We start from the raw sequence: 19,079 nt of genomic DNA, 5'->3' as shown, positions 1-19,079 counted from the left end.
AACCTTGAAGCTCTGGAGGAAGGAAACCTGGTCATACGTTTTATCACCACGACCATAAACCGACTTCTAATGAGTTATAATAAGTTAACTGTCATAAAGCAGTGGACCGGGCCTCGGGCCTATTCCATTGTTGGGCCCCTAAGCAAAGCCTCCAACCCTCTCTCTCTGCTCTCTGAGCGCAATAGCAAAGGCTCGCCGCTCCCTAGTGAGGATGGGGGTAAAGGAGGAGGTCTAATTACACCTGAAAATGAGAAATCTGTAAACATCAGATTTTCAAAGATTTCCAAAACAATAAAACCCTTTCTCTAAAAGTGAGCTTTTATCACTTAAATGTATTTCACAGTTTTAATACCAACAGCAGGAAGTGTTTCAGTCCCAGGTGGTCCCGGTAAAATAATCCAACTTTGATTATTGATTATTAAGTATTGAATATTATTCTAATGCAGAGGTGTCAAGTAGCAAAGTACAAATACTTCATTACTTTACTTAAGCAGAAATGTTGGTTATCTAAAAACAGACTCCATTCTGACTCCCTATTGGTTTAGAAGAGATCCATCACACCTGCACCCGTCCCGTCACTCTCCAGCAGCTCACAGCAGACGTCTGTAGTCTAGTATGAAGACTGTGTCCGTGGCAGAGACTCAAGAGAGCTGCAGTGAAACGTCCCGACTGAGCCCCACATTTACACTCCAATAAAGCTTATTGATCACACGCCTCTGAAGTCTGACTTTCTGCAGCTTTACAGAACTTCTAGACAACGACTCCTCATATTTTCCTCCATGAAGCTCATGTTAATGCTCAGTAGAGCACAGAGACGCTCCATTAATAGAGCTGATATTACTGAAATGCTTCATTTTCAATGGGCAGATCTGCAGCTGAAACAGGAGCCTAGTGCAGCCCAACATTTTTAACATCAACATTTTAATAGATCATTCTCCTCATTATGACTTTTAGAGAAATGGGTTTTTGGGGAGGGGGGGGATAGTGTACTATAGACCCCTGTATGGGGGGGTCTGTATCCCCTGTATGGAGATGGGGGCTTTCGGCCTTTGTTTTCCTTCCATTACTTTTACTTTTCTACTTGAAGTCGTTCTGAAACCAGTACTTTTACACTTTTACTGGAGTAAAAAGCTTCAGTTGATACTTCAGCTTCTATAGAAGTCTTTTTTTTTTATAAACCCTCGTATCTCCACTCACTTCTACCTGAGGAATGAATGCCAATACTTTTCACAACTTTGTTCTAACCACTACATCTCAGCTCTATCAGGTCAACACCTCCTTGTCTGGGGGAGAGAAAAGCAGTACACTTTCTGGAAAGTTCCCTCACTCCAAACCAGTCAGAACAAGTTCTATACGCTCTGTCCTGGTTGGGACTGTTATTACGCGTGTCGGCCACTAGATGTCGACAAAGTCGTTAAAAAAAACAGTCAAATTATATAATTAAAGCCTTAATTATAGCTCATTTTTATATATTTAAAACTCAAAATAATGCTGGTTTTACTGCGGTTTTACTGTTGTTTTTTATTATTTGAATTATTTAACCACACTGTCTTTAAATTGAGATATATTTAATAGTAGCTTCACGGATGGGAACCCAGGTCTGTATCGCAACGAGGAAGTTGCTGCTTCTCAAACCGAAACCAGCTCATTTTTCTCAGTGTGTGTGTGTGTGTGTGTGTTTGGGGGGGGGGTGTGGGTGTGTGTGTGTGCTGTGCTATACTTCGGTTTGAGAGTTTCGCCAGTCGACATGGAGAAGCTGCTCGTCGTTTGAGGGGATTCAGCTGCACCTCTGAGGCTTAAGCCCACCTGGTCAGTGTCTTTCCTCTCGCTTCTTCACACAGCAGCCTGGCAGCCCCCGCGGAGGGCGGGCAGGGGAAGTCGGACCTGGGGGCTGTGGAAGGTTGAGGAAGAGTTTAAACGGTGAAAAGTTCATTATTATCAGTGTATTTACGGCTGTTTTCAACCTCAGGTAAATAATAATAATCATAATAATAAAAAACCCTGAGCCACTGCTTCACAGGTCTGTCTACAGTGGTGGGGAATGGGGCTCTGCTGCCTGGGATGAAGCCTGGCCCGATTCCCCACCACTGTAGAGAGACCTGTGAAGCAGTGGCAGTAGCAATGTTCCGGGAAAGTCGGCCGGTAACGTTACAAAAACATTCCAGCGGAGTGTTCCAGCAACGTATGACGTCATAAAAGTTCGCGTCACAACGTTGCCGGAACATTTCGTACACAACCGCGTCGGTTAGCGTTAACTGATAGACCGATAGACAATATTTCACACTGATCAGTAACATTAACGTTTAATAAATGTGTTGAATGTATCGAACATAAGACGTTTTCCGAAATTTGTTTCAGTTATTAAATAATAACAAACTTCTGTTACTGTTTGAAATATGCTAACAAAAGTCCTTATTTAATTATAGGAATAAATAAAAAGTAAAGCGTAAAATCTGCACGTTTACGTAACGTTTACTAGCCAAAAATGTCTAGCTAAGATGATGTGAATAACGCAAACACACGCTGTTTTATTTACTATTCAAAACAACCTGCGAACTCACAGGTCTTCTCAGTTTATTATGTAAGCAGTAGCAGTAGCAATGTTCAGGCGGTAACGTTGCAAAAACATTCCAGCGGAATGTTCCAGGAACGTATGATGTCATAAAAGTTCGCCTCACAACGATGCCGGAACATTTCGTACACAACAGCGCTGGTTAGCGTTTTTAGGTCATTAAAAACACTGATAGGCCGATAGACAATATTTCACACTGATCAGTAACATTAACATGTAATAAATGTATCGAACATATTACATTTCCGAAATGTTTAAATTATTAAAGATTAACGAACTTCTGGGCTGCCTGGGATGAAGCCTGGCCACATTCCCCACCACTGTAAAGAGACCTGTGAAGCAGTAGCAGTAGCAATGTTCCGGGAAAGTCGGCCGGTAACGTTACAAAAACATTCCAGCGAAATTGTTCCAGGTTAGCACTGTTAGCGATACCAGCTGATTATTCTAACGCATTATGCAGTATTTAGTGCATCCAAACACCATGGAAGCTCGTCCACAGACAGAAGTTGGACAGTACCGTGTGTGTGTCACAAATATACTGTATAGCAATATGCTAATGTGTGCTAATAAACCGTATAACACTACTACGTTATAGTACGGTACGGTACGGTATAGAAACATGCGAAGTTGCCTGGACCAATATGGCGGCGACATTAACGCATGATCCAGGGGCCAATGCGGCGTCTTGGTAAATACAGTATGTTGATGTGTAAAACTGAATATGAGCATTTTTTACACCAACTAAAGTCACATACTTACTATTTATACGTCAAATAACATTCAAATTGTGAAAAAATGCGGATTTGGCACTTCTAGCCAATCAGCACCACTCTTTAGTGCTCTATAGAACAGAGCATTTCAGATGTTACACCACTCTGAATGACTTCAAGATAAAATTATGGAGAGTATGTGAAGAAAAATGCATGGAACTCCCCTCTAAGGCCTGTGGCAAACTTTCCAGTGGATTCTGTGATTGTCATCTGGGAGGTATTTGAGGTTGTGGAAGTTTGGACGACGCTATAGGTTAATGATTTGCATTTGAAATGCAGAGGTTTGGAGTGGAGTGTGGAGCTACACACTCTCACACTCTTAGATCTCCAACCCACACTGATGTGGAGGTCTCCTGTAGACGCTTTCTCAACAAGAGCTTTCAGAGCAAGAGAAAGCCCTTTTTTTGTTTGTTTTTGCAGGTGGGACCACCATGATGGCAAGTACAGCGTCTCATCTTTGGTCCCTTGATGATAATCTGGGTCAGGGAGCAACAGCATGTGTCTACAAAGCCAGAAACAAGGTATCTGTAGTCTTCCAGGCTTTGATCTCCAGCTCTCAGACAGCGGTACAGCAGAGTCTTAGATGTGTTGACCTAAATACGGATGAAGAAGACAAAGACTCACAAAACTGTGATGTTCTCTAACCCTCGTCTCTCCGAAGAAAACAGGTGAGCTGGTTGCGGTGAAGGTCTTCAACATGGCCAGCTACGGCAGACCGTACGAGGTCCAGATGAGGGAGTTTGAGATGTTGAGGCGGCTGAATCACGTCAATATCGTCAAACTCTTCGCAGTGGAGGAGGTGGTTATCTGAGGGGCTTTATGACTTTTCTCAGCCCACTTCTCGGGGCTCTGCGTGGGTGTGCTCGTCTACGACTGGCTGCTCTTTGTGACGTGCAATTTTCCATTACTTGTTTATGCCCTCAATTACATTTTAGACAGACGAACACATGAGAAGAACCCACTGTAGGGCATTTCCTCAGTCCTGTGCTTGAAGTATCTGCACTGAATTTACATGAAAATCCATGAAAGACTGGGAAGACCCCGTCTCACTGAAATCCGCCTCTGTTTGTCTTCTGAAAGATGCACATGAACCCGAAGCAGAAGGTTCTGGTGATGGAGTTTTGTTCGGGAGGGAGTTTGCTGAATGTGCTGGAGGAGCCTAAGAATGCCTTTGGCCTGTGTGAATCAGAATTCCTCATAGTGCTACAGTGTGTGGGTAAGTGTACCATCACCGCCATTACTATGTGTATATCCAGCAGCCAGGTTTAATCAATTTCATGGTAAACTACACCACAGTCCACTTTTCTGAGCTTATTATGGATATAATTAGTCCTTATTACTTTAGAAATTAAGGTGCTACCATAGTAGAACCACTTTTGGTTCCATACCTTGAGGTCCATTTCCAAATGTTTGTGGACACCCCTTGTAATGAATGCATTCAGTTGCTTTAAGTTTAAGCACCCATTGCTGACTTCTCTAGTCCCTGTAGAGATGCATTGCCAATAGAATAGGATCCTCTGGTAGAGAGTCAGATAAACATCCCTATTAGCACCATGCTGCCTAATGCCAGGCGTGGGCTAATAGGGAGTATAAAGCGCCCCAGCATTGAGCTGTGGAGCAGTGGAAGAACTGTGCTCTCTGGAATGATGGTGGTGGTGCTCCGTCCAGTCACTGAATGCAATCAAATCCTTACAGCAATACTTAAAGTACAATCTAGAACAATGTAATCTTCTCTGGACAGTAGAAACAGTTACTCCAACAAAAGCAGGCTAAGCTCTTTTAATAGCCTTGATTGAATGCCTAGATGAAACAATGAATGAGCAGGTGTCCCAATACTTTTGTCCATTTATTGTAGCTATATGCTCTTGACCTTATCTGGCCATCTGTGTTTGTTTCCTCTTCGTAGTTCATGGCATGAACCATTTACGAGACAACGGGGTGGTCCACCGAGACATCAAGCCAGGAAACATCATGAGACAAGTGGGTGAGGATGGACGCTCGATCTACAAGCTCACAGACTTTGGTGCCGCCCGTGAACTGGAGGACGACGAGAAGTTTATGTCCATATACGGCACAGAGGAGTACCTGGTGAGTCTGGCACAACTGGTGTCACACCTAAAACGTGACCATGCTACTAAAAGACAGCATTGCCATCCGCCCTCCATCCGTCTCCAACCTCAGGAGGTGTGGTCTCCATAGAGCTGGGCAATATGATGATATTATATCGTATCGTAATAAATTTTTGTTAGTTATTATGGTACAGAATATGCTTTCATGTGTGTATCGTGAATATCGTCAGTGCTTATTATCTGCATGTTTCGTTACAAAGACTGTCATCAGTATTTGGATGGCAGTTTTTTTACTTTTTCGCTGCTGGTGCATTTTGTCTACATGACGAAATATTACGATAAATATCGTATATCGGAAAAAATATCTTTAAATATCATGATTTACCATTTTTCCATATCGCCCAGCTCTAGGGCTCCACAGCATTTGGTCACAATACCTCATTTTGTCACTAAAATCCTGGACAACAAAACTGTACGAATGAATTCTGCATGCTTTGCGTGTTACCAGGTAGGATCGGCATTGTCTTCTACAGTACAGAAGGATTTCCAGATGTACCTTAGTGGATACAGTCAAGAATGATCACAATCTACCCAGTGCTCTTCACCAGCAGTCCCATTTCGATGTAATACTCAATGATCTTATACAGTCCTGAGACTCTTTCGCTCTTGATAAATCCTCTTATATCGTGAAAAGCAGCAGATTAAAACTAAGCTAGAACCAGTTTTGGATTTCTAGCTCCTCGCCAGTGTAATCATACAGACAAAGCAGTCCCACATCAGCGTTCTTCCTCGGAGATGCTGATAAGTAGGGGTTGGAGCTCTTGCTGACTGCAGCTTATCTCTTGTGTGCAGCATCCAGACATGTACGAGCGGGCCGTGCTGAAGAAGCCCCAGCAGAAGACCTATGGAGTGACGGTGGATCTGTGGAGCATTGGTGTCACCTTCTATCATGCCGCCACTGGCAGCCTGCCTTTCATACCATTCGGTGGCCCACGCAGGAACAAGCAGATCATGTAAGCTTTCTGTATGCACCTATATGATTTATTCTGTTTCCGATAAAATGGCCCTCAGACTTTTAGTGTTTATTTAGTAGGCTATGTAATGCACCCTGATCAAAATCAAGTGTTTACATCCACACATGGCCACTTGCAGCTGAGTGGAGGTAATACAGGACAGTTTTATGCTAATAAACCCTTGACAGCAGCGCAGTATGCTTGAGCACCCCAGACGTAGCACAAATACCGTCATTTGCATATCATCCGAGGATCATCTGAACTGCTCAACAGCCCTTAAAGCGGAGGTGGGGATTCCCCGAGGGGGAAGCATGATAGCAAAGGCCATTGTCCTCCAGGCCCTGTTGCTAACACGGCCTTTATTTTGATAGTATCTGCTGATCTCTGTCGTTTTTAGGTATAAGATCACAACTGAAAAGCCTGAGAAGGCAATTGCAGGAGCCCAGAAGGTGGAGGATGGCGAGATCGAGTGGAGCTACCAGCTGCCTCACTGCTGCCAGCTTTCAGAGTGAGTGGACTAGATCAGTGACTGTGCTTCAAGGATGAGCCTGAAATAAAGAGTGTACTGTTGTCCAGCAAACTGCCCTTTTAGGTTATGTCACACCTATTGTAAATGGACAAAAGTATTGGGACACTGCTCATAAATTGTTCTTTCCTAAATGAAGGATATTAAAAAGGAGCGTAATCTGCCTTTGTTGCAGTAACTGCTTATCTACTGTCCAGGAAAGAAGGCTTGCATTGCTGTGAGGATTTGAGAATAGGATTGTATTAGTGGAAGTTGGATGTTGGATGATCATCGCCCCACCTCATAATCCCCAACTCCTCAGCTATATCCCAAAAAGACTGGATGGAGCTCCACCATCCATCATTCCAGAGGACACAGCTCCTCCACTGCTCCACAGATCAATGCTGGGAAGCTTTATACCCCTCTAGTCCACGCCTGGCATTAGGCATGGGCTAGTCCTATTCTATTGGCAGTACTTCTCTACACAAAGGAGCTGAATGCAACTAAAGTAGCTGAATGCATTTATTGGAAGGGGTGTCCACAAGTATTTGGACACATAGTTAGGTAGTTTCACTTGAGTTTTACTTGAACCCTGCATTATAACATTGACATAACCATGTCATAAACATGTTGTGACAGCTTTTGTCAAGTGGTATAACAGTGACATGACATCAAGACAACATTGTAGCACCTGTCGTGGCAAGTCCCAGTCATGGTGCCTCGCCAGTTTTATATGAATGGACATGACGTTAATGGGCATCACATGTTTATGGCACAGTTATGTCAGTGTTATGTAAGTAAGTTTAGCATCATACCCTAATGTCATCTGTGTATGTCTTCTCTTATAGGGGGTTGAAAATACAGCTAGTGCCAGTGCTGGCCAACATCCTGGAGGCCAACCAGGAGAAGTGCTGGGGCTTTGACCAGTTCTTCGCCGCTACCACAGACATCCTTCACCGCATCCAAGTCCATATCTTCTCCCTTCAGCAAGCTACGTCCCACAGCATCTACATCCATTTTTACAACACGTTAGTCACCTTAATTCTTCACATGCAGAGGTTAAAGTAGATAATTAATCCCTAAATTCACCCGATTTAGTACCAGTACCCTTTCTAAGGGTCTCTGCCTATACAAAAGCTCCAGTACGTTTTCCAGTGAAAGCCCCTGTCCACATGTAAACACGCTCAGCTCCTCATTTCTTTCTTAGGGCTTCAATCTTCTTTGAAGAAGTTCAAGCTCAGACAGGCATCGAGCCAGACGTCCAGCAGTTCTTCTTTCAAGGCCACCCGCTCCCCTTGGAGCCCAGCATGAAAGTGGTCAATCTGCCGCCCACCACTCCCGACCGACCCATTTTCCTGCTCAGCAGGCGACCCGAGAAGATGGCAGTGCAGCCCCCTAAAGAGCGTAAGTCCAGAATCAGTGGGTTATATTATTCAGCTCACAGTGTTTGATAAATCAGCGTGTGCCGTCTGTGATTTGTACTAGTAACAACAGCATGATAATAACTAATTATACTAATGAGGGCCATTTATTACATAGCATTTTTGAATAGTTGAGACTAAATCTTCAGCTGATTTTGGAGGCAGAGGTAGCCGTCACTCCTTATCCTCACTTTCTCTCCAGCTGAGACACCAGTTATGCCCTCAAGGTTTGATGTCGTGGCAGATCTCTCCTTCTCCAAGGTGAGCAACCTCCTTTTTACTCATTACTCTGTCTGGAAGAAAGCATGTTGAAGGATTGTGACATTTTGGACACATATGACCTTGCTGTTCCTCTCCAAGGCCATCGTTGGAATCATTCACCAGTTCCTGAGGATTGCACAAGTTCTCCACAAGCACAGAGACCTAATTCTGCAGGGATTCCATAGCCATATGTAAGTAATGCAAACCGGATGGGTATTGCACCGTCTACTCAGTAGTCTGATTATGTTGAAAATTTCACCGTTCTGGTCAGTGCTTATCTTTGGTGTCTCCACTGGTGTGTCATCTATTATTTCTTGTCTTATCCTCAGTGAAATTGTGCGAATCGAGTGCAGTAACACAGCACACAAGATCGCTATGGTAAACATGAAGCTGCTGTCCTGCCTAAGCACAGAAGAGACCCTGCAAACATTGTGAGAACCCATGCAGTCTTTCTCAGACACTGTTATCTTGTGCATTCAGCTCGAGCTGTCCATTCTTCTGTTACACGTGTGCAGGGCTAATAATTATAATAGCTTGTAGCAGTTGTGCTATTCTGAGGTGCTTTGAGCACTGAAAGCTTTTAGAGATCACTGTCTGTCTGTTCTCATTTTGACCACCAGAGGCCAGTTTCCGCTCGACTTTCCAGATTCCTTGGACTGCAAGCAGAAGCTCCGCTTGGTAAGAGGCCTGTCGTGCTGTAGGGAGGAAATGAAAAATGGAATTTGGGGAAGTGTGTGTGATGTTTATGCTTTTCTCCAGATCCAAGAGAATTTGCCAGTGTATGGCAGCAGTATCAGAGAGTACCAGGGCAAACTGCACCATCTGCACGTGGAGCTGGCCAAACACGCAGAGACCCTGGCTGAGGACAAAAGGTGCACTGATTAAAGGCCATTACAGCTAATATCAGAACATTTGTAGTGCTAAATAGCATGGAAAACAGACCACAGTGCCTTCCGAGATGAATACACTCATTCTCAGGCCCTGTCCACGTGTATACGGATGCGTTATAGCCTGTGTTTTGGCCTCCCGTCCACATAAAAACGCCATTTTTGGTCTCTGTAAACAGGGCTTGGTGAAAACGCTTCCCAAAGCGCATGCATGATTCTGGCTGAATCTCAAATACCTCCTTACTTCCTATATAGTGAATAACAAGTCATAAAACTACAAAGTTTACATGCAGATAGCACTAGATTTCAGATTTCCACTGAAAGAAAATACATATAATGCTTAATTGGCTTGGTGGTATCTACTTTTTTCATACCACTGTACTCAGGCTCAAATCACACAGGTTTAGAGGAGAAAGCCTCATATCTGAGAGCACAGAGTCGAGGGTACGGTCTTAGGATTGTAGTGGAACTCAGCTTTGCTTAATTTGCAACTATGATGGACCACCCTACATGATCAGTTTCTCTACTATTTCAGTAGTAGAGAAATATCACATAATATAATAGTAGAGAAATATCATATAATATAATAGTAAATAGTATATAATATAATAGAAATATAATATAATAGTAGAGAAATATCATATACTATGATAGTAAATAGTATATAATATAATAGAAATATAATATAATAGTAGAGAAATATCATATACTATAATAGTAAATAGTATATAATATAATAGAAATATAATATAATAGTAGTCTCAGTTTCTTTACTAGTTATAGGCAATGTGTTTTGGGAAAATGAACATTTGAATTGTATTTCATAAACCATGGCCAACATTTCCCCTAAATTCCAAATAAAAATATTTGCTATTTAGAGCACTTATTTATTTGCAGAACTGACAACTGCTCAAAAACAGCTGCTCAAATAATGCAAATAAATAATTATATTAATTATAATAAAACAAAGTTATTACTGAAATTTAAACAACACAGTACTAATATTTCAACTTTGAGAGCATTCAGAAATCACTATGGTGAAATAACCTCGACTGCCAATCACAGCTTTCATGTCTTGGCCGGCTCTCCACTAGTCTTTCGCATTGCTGTTGGGCGATTATGCCATTCATAGTCTGTAAATTCAGCTCTGTTTGATGAAATGCCTGGAATAAAATGTCTGCCAGACACGTAGAGATTCACATTTAATAATATTCTCTTAAATATTTCCAGCTGTATATACCATAAGTTTAGTTCTTAAGCCTAGTCTAATTCTCTATTCAGATTTAAAGTAATTTCATCACTTGCTTAGGACACTACATAGGGAGTTGTGTGGAGTTTGGGATTACACCTCTGTGTTTTCTTCCTTCTTGATGTCTCTCTTTTCGAGCTACTATCGTCTGTGTGGACGGAGAGAGGGAAATACGGATATTTCCGAGTATTCAGATATGTGTGGACGTAGCCTAAGTCTGTGAGCATCAGACAGATCTGGTTCTGAATGAGTGTCTAATGAGATCCATTCCTACTCACTGGCTTCAGCATACAGAAGATGGAGACTCTTTTGGAGAAGATCACGGCAATTCATCAGCAGTATCAAAGAGACAAATCTGCTGGCAGTGAGTAGATCTCCATTCAATATAATGACTGTAATGTAAAATCATATGATCAGATACTGCTGTAGTGTTGTTACGAGGTCCATTATGGTCAGCTTCTGTATTAAAATCTTACAGGACGTGTGACTGAGCTTACAGTAAAAACTAACCAACTCAACCAAACAATAAATGAAATTAATGTAAGAACTGAAAGTTTGGGAGAAGGACCTCCCCTCCATTCCTATGCACTATTAAACTCCTCCCCTCCATTCTTACACACTATTAAACTCCTCCCCTCCATTCTTACACACTATTAAACCCCTCCCCTCCTGTCCTACATGCTATTAAACCCCTCCCCTCCATTCTTATGCACTATTAAACTCCTCCCCTTCATCCTTACACACTATTAAACTCCTCCCCTCTATTCTTACACACTAATAAACTCCTCCCCTCCCACTCTTACCCACTATTAAACTCCTCCCCTCCATTTTTACGCACTATTAAACTGCTCCCTTCTCGTTCTCGTGACAAAAACCCGCACCCCACCACCACCCTGCTCCTCCTGGTGCTCTAGTTATACTCATCCAGTCTGGCATCGGGTCCCATCAGCTGGAAGCCTCCCAGAACTCCAGCCCAAATTTCTGGAGTTCTCCTTTCTTGCCTCAGCTAGCGTGGTCCGCACTTCGCAAATAAACCTCAATAGACTCCCAATTCAGATAGCAAACATTCTCAAAAGCAGTGGGGGTCGGGACCAGGGTGAGGTTAGCTTAAGGTTATAATACTGGGCTGGACTGTATAGACTGAGGACAGCGTGAATAACCTATTGATTTAACTAATTTTTTAGCCAATCACATGGTTGTAATGCAGTGTAATGCAGATACAGGACAACAGCTTCAGGTAACGTTCACATCAACCATGAGAATGAGAAGAACATGTGACTGTGTTGAGGATTTCTCGAACTGCTGATCTCCTGGGATTTCTCAGAACAATGGCATAAAGAAAACACATCCAGTGAGTGACAGATCTGTTGACAGCATTCAACAGAGACTAGCCCGACTGGTTGGAGCTGGCAGAAAGGCTACAGTAACTCAGATAACCACTCTGTACAGTTGTGGTGAGCAGATAGGCATCTCAGGATGAACGACACCTCCATCCCTGAGACTGATGAGCTCCACCTCTGCCAGCCAAGAGCAGAAAGTTGGTCTGATGAGGCTCACAGATGGTAGGGTCGTAATTTGCCACCAAAAGCTTGACTCAATGGACCCAGTCCGCCTTGTCGTGTCAACGGTCCAGGCTGGTGGACCTTACTAGGTATGAGCAGTTGACCTACTTCTGTCAGTGGGAGTGCAGGGAACTGGGTTTTGGTAAGTCGGCTTGGCCTGGTTCTGAGATTAGTTCTGCCAGTTGGTGCCGCTGCAGGAAAACTGCACGAATCAGCCTTATCTAATGACGCGGAAATGGAAAACCGCAGGCAGGGAGACAGCAGAATTTCTCTTGCCCGTTCTCTGCTCTGCTGATAACATTAGATACGGTCCTCTGGAGAGACCACTCCAGAGCTTATACTGGGATTTGATAGGAAAGGACTGAATCGGCCAGAGAGGCATGGCTGGGATTTTCATGTCATGGATTGAAGCTAATGCTTGCTCCTCTTCTCCTCCAGAGCTCAACTACAACGATGAGCAGATTCACAAGTTTGAAAAGTGAGTAGCGGATCAGCAGCTTGGGTGGTCCCGCAGTGACCCACCCAGAAACAGTATTTTGCTGTGGTTTGAAGAGTTGACTTTTTGCTGTGCCTCTGCAGGCTCAACCTGTCGTCTCACATTAAGAAGGTAAAGGCGCTGTTTCGTGATGACTGCCTGCAGAAGTATCAGGAAGTCCTGGCTGCAGCGGGGGTGTGGAGCAGGTAAACAGCCCAGAGGATGAGGTCACACTGACTGACCAATGCAACAGCATGCTATTCAGATATACACAGAGTTGCCAGTTTATCCCCAGCTGACCACGAACATCGATAGATGTTGTTGTCTGGTTGAACGCGGGTTGTGATGTTAGGGGACCAAAATCGAATGTCGGGACGACGTCTAATGTTGGTGTAGAATAGTTAGGACACCTGACCTTTCAACATTGGAGCTTGATGTCAGATCAATGTCGCTTGTGACTTTTATTTTTAACTAGTATTCAACGTCTGATCAACGTTGGGTTTTGAGGTCAACCCAATTTTAATTGGTACTCAATTCTTCCTGTTCAGCCAACAGTAGTCCTATAGCAGTAAATGGAGTGTAGAAAACCCCAGCAGTGGTGCTGTACCAGCAAAGCCACTGTGTCAGTCACTACTGTGCTGGGAATGGACCTCCACCCAAATAATAATATCTGGTCAGTAGTGGTTCTATGGTAGTTCTAGTGCTGAGCGATATGCCCCTACAGTCGTACCGTATATCGCTAATACCATTATGCAACAAAAAAGTTGCAAACACGTAGCATCGTGTTGCTAGCGACAGTAGGCTAGCACACTCCTGAAGGACCCCTGCCTCATTTAAGGTAAACCACTTGCTTCTGCTGACGAACTCACAGGGGGGAGGGATTACGGGGGACATTAGAAGTCCTATAAGATCTTTGGGAGAGGTCATCAACCAGCAGTTTAGTTGTTAAATTTGTGTATTAGTGGTAAAGTAGCCACTGGTAAACTATAAAGACGGGCCTAAAACAAGGCCTTCAGTTTTAAAGACAGATTTACTGTCAAAAATTAATGATATTTGATAATAAATAAACTAAAATATCATGAAATACATTGATACACATTTGTGGTCATACCGCCCAGCCCTAGGTGGTTCCTTTCCACTGATGGAATGGATACAGCAAACATGACAAATCAGTAACAGATCATATTACAGCTATTATAAGTAAATGTAAACATATGAAGGGCACCTCTGTGGTAGGTGTTTCTAATAAAATGGCCAATGAGTGTAGGAACAAGGTAACTCTATAGCTAAGGGGTAACACAGTATGTTGCATATACCCTACACCATTTTGCACAGCATATACTATTGGCATATAGTGATATATGAAAATGATAGTAAAAGCATAATTTGTGTGTGTGTGTGTGTGTGTGTGTGTGTTTTCTCTATAGTGCGCTGTATGACATGCAGTCACGGTTAGAACAGTTCAGCGGTTTCTTCCTGCAGCTAATCGGGGATCTGCAGATATGTGAGGGACATCAGAGCAAGGTCAGTCTTACAGTTTCTCGTTCCGTTACTGTCTCCAAAATAGTAACTCTACAAGATAACTATCCATTGAAGTCAATGTAAAAAGATTTTATTCCAAGTCATTTTGGAGCATTTCTATTGGCATTTATCAGGAAATTTGGACACAATATAAAACAAAAAGGGAAAACGTTAAAAAAGGAGATACAAGGTTTTGCATGACAGCTACAGTGTACTAAAAGTTTGGGTATATTTTCACTTAACTTCGCCCGGCCCGCCGTGATGTTCCACACGCTTCTTTGCCTTGAGCTTATGACGGCGTCTGTATGGCTGCTCACAACTGTGTGGTTCCTCTGTTGACTTTTTGAATTGATGATAATAATTAAGAGCAGCAGCCACAGCTCTGCTGAATAAAGGAGCCTCTGTCTCGTCATTGTGCAGGTTCTGGACAGACTGTTGGTAATAGGTCTTCAGAGACCTGCAGGAGCGGAGGCCATAGACGGACTGAAGAATGAAGACCACATGATTCTTAGGTGGGTCCCTGGATAAAAACATGCTCTCAATAGCACACATTATATGTCCAAAAGTATCCAGAGAGCCCTTCTAATTAGTGAATTCAGCTACTTTAGGGTGCCCCCATTGCAGAAACAGGCATTCAGTAGAGTAGAGCAGTTCTCCGGAGTGGGGGAGCTTCATTAGATGCCTTATGGATGAGTTGGAGAGGAGTTTGTGATCCAGAACTAATCATAAAACATTGGTACCTAATGCTTTTATGACTGAATGCAATTAAATTCACATAGAAATCTAGGGTAAATCCTCCCCATACTCCCTATTAATGTCCTTGATGTTGTGTGAGAAGGTGTCAACGTCTGCATGCATAGATTACATCTGATTAAAAGTCTGTGGTTTGATCTACATCTATGGTAGCTAATGGTTTCTATTGCAGGATGAAGAGACTGAGAGATGAGATGGAGAAGGTGGCTAGAGAGCTGCAAAATAACAACCATATGATAGAAAGGTATGGAGTGCATCACAGAGGCTTACTCTTTCCCACATCCCACCATCAGGATAAACATGCTGGATAAACAGGGTGTTATCAAGCTCTCCGACATCTGCATTTCTACTGGGGAGAGGGATACAGTACACCAGGGATACATTAACCCTTTCGCAAGAGTTCTTTTGGCATGAGCAGTGTAGTATTTTTTCATTATTAATACTGATTATCATTATTTTCTTCTTATTAATATTATTATTACAGATGTTTTTTCACTAATTGATGGCCGCTGTAGATACAGGTCCCCAACAGCGAGAATGTGGAGTAGCTGTCAGGCCAGGACGTGAGATAGAATCGTCCTTAACTCCCTCAAAGAGCCTCTATTATAGAAAAATATTTTAAAATATGCAGTATAGATAATTATGCAGTAAAAATATGCAGTATTAATAAGCAGTATAGCTGATTTCCTATTGACAGTATAACACTGCTGTCCATTTTTACAGTTTTTCACTTGTGTTGTGCACTGTGCTTTATTCACTATCCCCTACATGCGAAAATCCAGAGCCTGTTTTTATAAAGCAGTGATACTTCATGGCTTTGATTTATGTATTTACTGGATCTGACTGATATCCCACCTGAAAGTGACACCGCAGTTACATTCTGGCAGCTTCTGCACTGTTTTAAGGGGGTAAGATGTGTCGAGGTGGTTAAATTATCAGAGGCAAAGCCAAGCTTTTCCATGCCGTCTTTGCAAATAACAAAGGGAACACATTCCCTGAGTGTATCGTAAGCACACAGAGGTCAACTAGCATTTTAGACACCAGTCTTTTCCATTTAAACAAGCACATGGAGTTTAAAATGAGCGATTGTGACCGCTATGACTGCAATTCTACAATGATTAACACAGGGGTTGCTGTGTCTGATCTGTGTCAATCCCACTGGTGGGGGCATACTTTCTAAAGGTTAAATGGGTTAAATAGAAAATTTCATAAAAATAGAGAGGACAATATAAACGTACAGCTGAGGCTCTTCCTCCCTCCCCTTAACAAACCTGCCTAATGCCAGGCGTGGGCTAGAGGGCTATAAAGCCCCCCAGCATTGAGCTGTGGAGAAGTGGAATGATGGTGATGGTGCTCCATCCATTACTTTTGCAATGGGTTGGAAAGTTGGGGATGATGATGAGGTGGGGTGAGGATCATGCATCATCCTGACCTCACTAACATTCTTGTGGCTGAATGCAATCAAATCCTCACAGCAATGCTCCTCCAAAATCTAATAGAAAGTCTTCCTCCCTGGACGGTAGAGACAGTTACTCCAACAGAAGCAGGATAAACTCTTCGTTATACCTTTGAATTCAGAAGAAACAGTGAATAAGCAGCTGTCCCAATATTTTTGTCAATATCATGTATGTAATGTTCAATATTTTTTTATATGTACATCGTCTTTGTGTTTCCAGTCTTCAAGTATTTAACTCCGCGCTGGTGGGGGAGCCTAATTTACCCCAACCGAAAAGACTATGAAGACTGTGAAGAACTCAACCTAGCGTCCAAGCTAAAGACCTTTGCCCTCACTGCTGCCTTACAGGAGAGGAACAAGAGAATGAGGAATAAGAGGAAGCAAAAGGTCAACTCAGCACAAGCCTCCGATTCTCCATTTCCCTCTCCTCACACCAGCACTTCCACTGATCTTGATACACACCATGTTAAATATCGATGCCTCTGCTTATTTAGCACTCCGAATGTTCTGACCATTGCCCAGCTATGTGAATAGGTACTAAATATGTCACATGGACTAGCCTAATTGATTCTGCTTTGATAGATGATGACGCAGCATGGCTCATTTAATTAGCACATTGATCCATAGAGGAGAGGCTGTGAACAATAAGGAAAGACAATCTTGCCTGACCAGCCGAAAATGTGCTGCGCTGCTCCAATTGGCGGGAAGACCACTGCACACTGTTGGGCCTGAATGGTTTTGGGCTTAGAAATGGTGAAAACAGGGCGGAAGGTGTGGTCCTAACTCAGCATCACTTCTGGCACTCCAGTCAGCCATAACATTAAAACCACTGGGGAAGGATCTGAACAACAAGGACCGATGGGCCAAATTGTGATGTTCTAGACGTCTGGGTCAAAACTTCAGATCTTCAAAACACCAGGCAGGTGTTGTGGGGTGTTCCCAGCATGCATTGGTCAGTACCTACCAAAAGTTCTTCAAGGAAGGGGAACCGGTCAAATGGGCACCCGAGGCTCTCTGATGCGAGCCACAGAGGCCTCACCACACAGCTTACAGGAATTACAGGTGCCAGATACCACAAGGTGCCTTCAGAGGTCTCGGGAAAGCCCAGTCTTTGAAGGGTCAGCGCCGTTTTGGCAGCGCAAGGGGGACCTACACAAGATTAGGCTGGTGGTTTTAATGTTATGGCCGATTGCTATGAGGAAAGGGCTACTTCTACACAATTAGTCAGGTTTGATTTTCTTTTCTTTTCTTTAGTCATTTTATTTAGTATTTTAAGATTTATATACGTAAATGAGTTCGTTGTTAAAAGGTGTTAAAAAAAACGGCTCGGGCACTGCTTAGTAGAGGTTATAGTTAAAGAAGTTTCAGGCTGTATTTAGGTATTAGGGGCTGTTTTTGGCTGTTACATGTGTTTCTTTGATGAATTTGAGGAGGTGTTAGCGCCCCCTTCTGGCCTGGCATGCTCACACGGTTTTTAGAGCCAGTTTTGTTGCTGTGTGGAGAAAATTGAAGGAATTTGAAATGCTAATGTAAATTGAATTATGAGGTTTTATGACTCAAACCCAACCAATTGTCCTAAGTAGACGTTGTGGTGGAGGACAATATGCAAGAAAAAATGTCCAGATGTTGAACAGGATGAGTAATAAGGCCTGTGTTTGTTTGAAGCTCATCAGTAAAAGTAGTACCAGATATCAGCAGCTGTACGGCCCGTCTACGGGACTGCACCGGCGGAAAATCACCCTGAGGACGTCCAGCACAGAGGACAGCCTCTTTAAAGCCTAGTGAATTCACAGAAGCCGAGGTTTTCCAGAAGTGATGAATAATGTTTTATTTTTGGTTCAGCCTTGCTGGGGTGTGTTTACTGTGGAAATGAAAGACGCTGACGGGATGGATTCCCTCGTGCCTTCTGCGGGGGTGGCTTTTGCAAGTGACAGGGGAAATCCTGCCTCTGAGGCGGGGGGGACTACTGAGAGATGTGGCCGAGACTAGGCTGTGGCTGGGCAGGGGCTGTGTGATGGAAAGTTTGCGAGCTTTCCTTGTGGTTTGATATATCAGAAATAAATAGTACAAGTACTTAACCTCAGGACTGTGGACCTGTTTACGGCTTACCATCAGAAAGAGGAAGCTAAAGGTTGCCAGAGAACACCTAGAGAAAGACCAGACGGTGAGGAATTTACATGTGGGCCCACATACAGCACTTCCAGGCAAGAGGGCTGCCAGGGATGTTGGGTCCCATGAGAAGATATTACACTGGGCCCCACACCTCTAACAGTTCTGCTAAAATACTTAATTAATACAATTTAAGACCCCTGTAAGTCTCAGGTCCTTGGAATAGCCCTAACCCCCCGCCCCATACAGAGCTTCTGCTTACAGGCCTTTAGGTTTTCAATGGTTAAAGGCCTTAATTGAGATTCTTGCCCCTCAAAACTGCATGGCTTACATGGCAGCTGAATAATTAGCCCACCCATTAAGGGGTTAACCATCCTAAAATCTGAGTGCTTGACCAGTGTGACTGTTTGTTTGTTTTGCTCTGTGAAGAAGGGATAAAGAAATAAGCCTCCATTG

At 43.2% G+C, this 19,079-nt stretch overlaps 1 protein-coding gene across 3 annotated transcripts in view; it reads left to right on the top strand.

Moving 5' to 3' along the window:
* The first annotated feature begins 1,688 nt into the window (after nucleotides 1–1,688).
* ikbke (inhibitor of nuclear factor kappa B kinase subunit epsilon) overlaps nucleotides 1,689–19,079 on the top strand; it is a 17,423-nt gene continuing 32 nt past the window's right edge. Inside the window, exons 1-21 of one of the 3 annotated variants that reach the window (XM_072665718.1) lie at nucleotides 1,689–1,809; nucleotides 3,763–3,863; nucleotides 4,004–4,141; nucleotides 4,423–4,558; nucleotides 5,249–5,430; nucleotides 6,264–6,424; nucleotides 6,822–6,932; nucleotides 7,778–7,957; nucleotides 8,137–8,333; nucleotides 8,553–8,611; nucleotides 8,711–8,802; nucleotides 8,941–9,042; nucleotides 9,232–9,289; nucleotides 9,371–9,483; nucleotides 11,035–11,111; nucleotides 12,748–12,787; nucleotides 12,889–12,990; nucleotides 14,212–14,308; nucleotides 14,726–14,817; nucleotides 15,231–15,302; nucleotides 16,735–19,079. The exon at nucleotides 16,735–19,079 is cut by the window's right edge and continues 32 nt beyond it. In XM_072665718.1, coding sequence (XP_072521819.1) covers nucleotides 3,774–3,863; nucleotides 4,004–4,141; nucleotides 4,423–4,558; nucleotides 5,249–5,430; nucleotides 6,264–6,424; nucleotides 6,822–6,932; nucleotides 7,778–7,957; nucleotides 8,137–8,333; nucleotides 8,553–8,611; nucleotides 8,711–8,802; nucleotides 8,941–9,042; nucleotides 9,232–9,289; nucleotides 9,371–9,483; nucleotides 11,035–11,111; nucleotides 12,748–12,787; nucleotides 12,889–12,990; nucleotides 14,212–14,308; nucleotides 14,726–14,817; nucleotides 15,231–15,302; nucleotides 16,735–16,798 — 2,163 coding nt within the window. In that variant the 5' untranslated portion in view covers nucleotides 1,689–1,809; nucleotides 3,763–3,773 and the 3' untranslated portion in view covers nucleotides 16,799–19,079. Of the gene's footprint in view, nucleotides 3,864–4,003; nucleotides 4,142–4,422; nucleotides 4,559–5,248; nucleotides 5,431–6,263; nucleotides 6,425–6,821; nucleotides 6,933–7,777; nucleotides 7,958–8,136; nucleotides 8,334–8,552; nucleotides 8,612–8,710; nucleotides 8,803–8,940; nucleotides 9,043–9,231; nucleotides 9,290–9,370; nucleotides 9,484–11,034; nucleotides 11,112–12,747; nucleotides 12,788–12,888; nucleotides 12,991–14,211; nucleotides 14,309–14,725; nucleotides 14,818–15,230; nucleotides 15,303–16,734 lie in introns of all 3 variants that reach the window. The other 2 variants (XM_072665719.1, XM_072665717.1) reach the window with 2 other exon arrangements.

The sequence above is a fragment of the Salminus brasiliensis genome, chromosome 21 (genome assembly GCF_030463535.1).
Source record: "Salminus brasiliensis chromosome 21, fSalBra1.hap2, whole genome shotgun sequence".
Lineage (NCBI taxonomy): Eukaryota > Metazoa > Chordata > Actinopteri > Characiformes > Bryconidae > Salminus > Salminus brasiliensis.
This window is presented reverse-complemented; position numbering and strand designations above follow the sequence as displayed.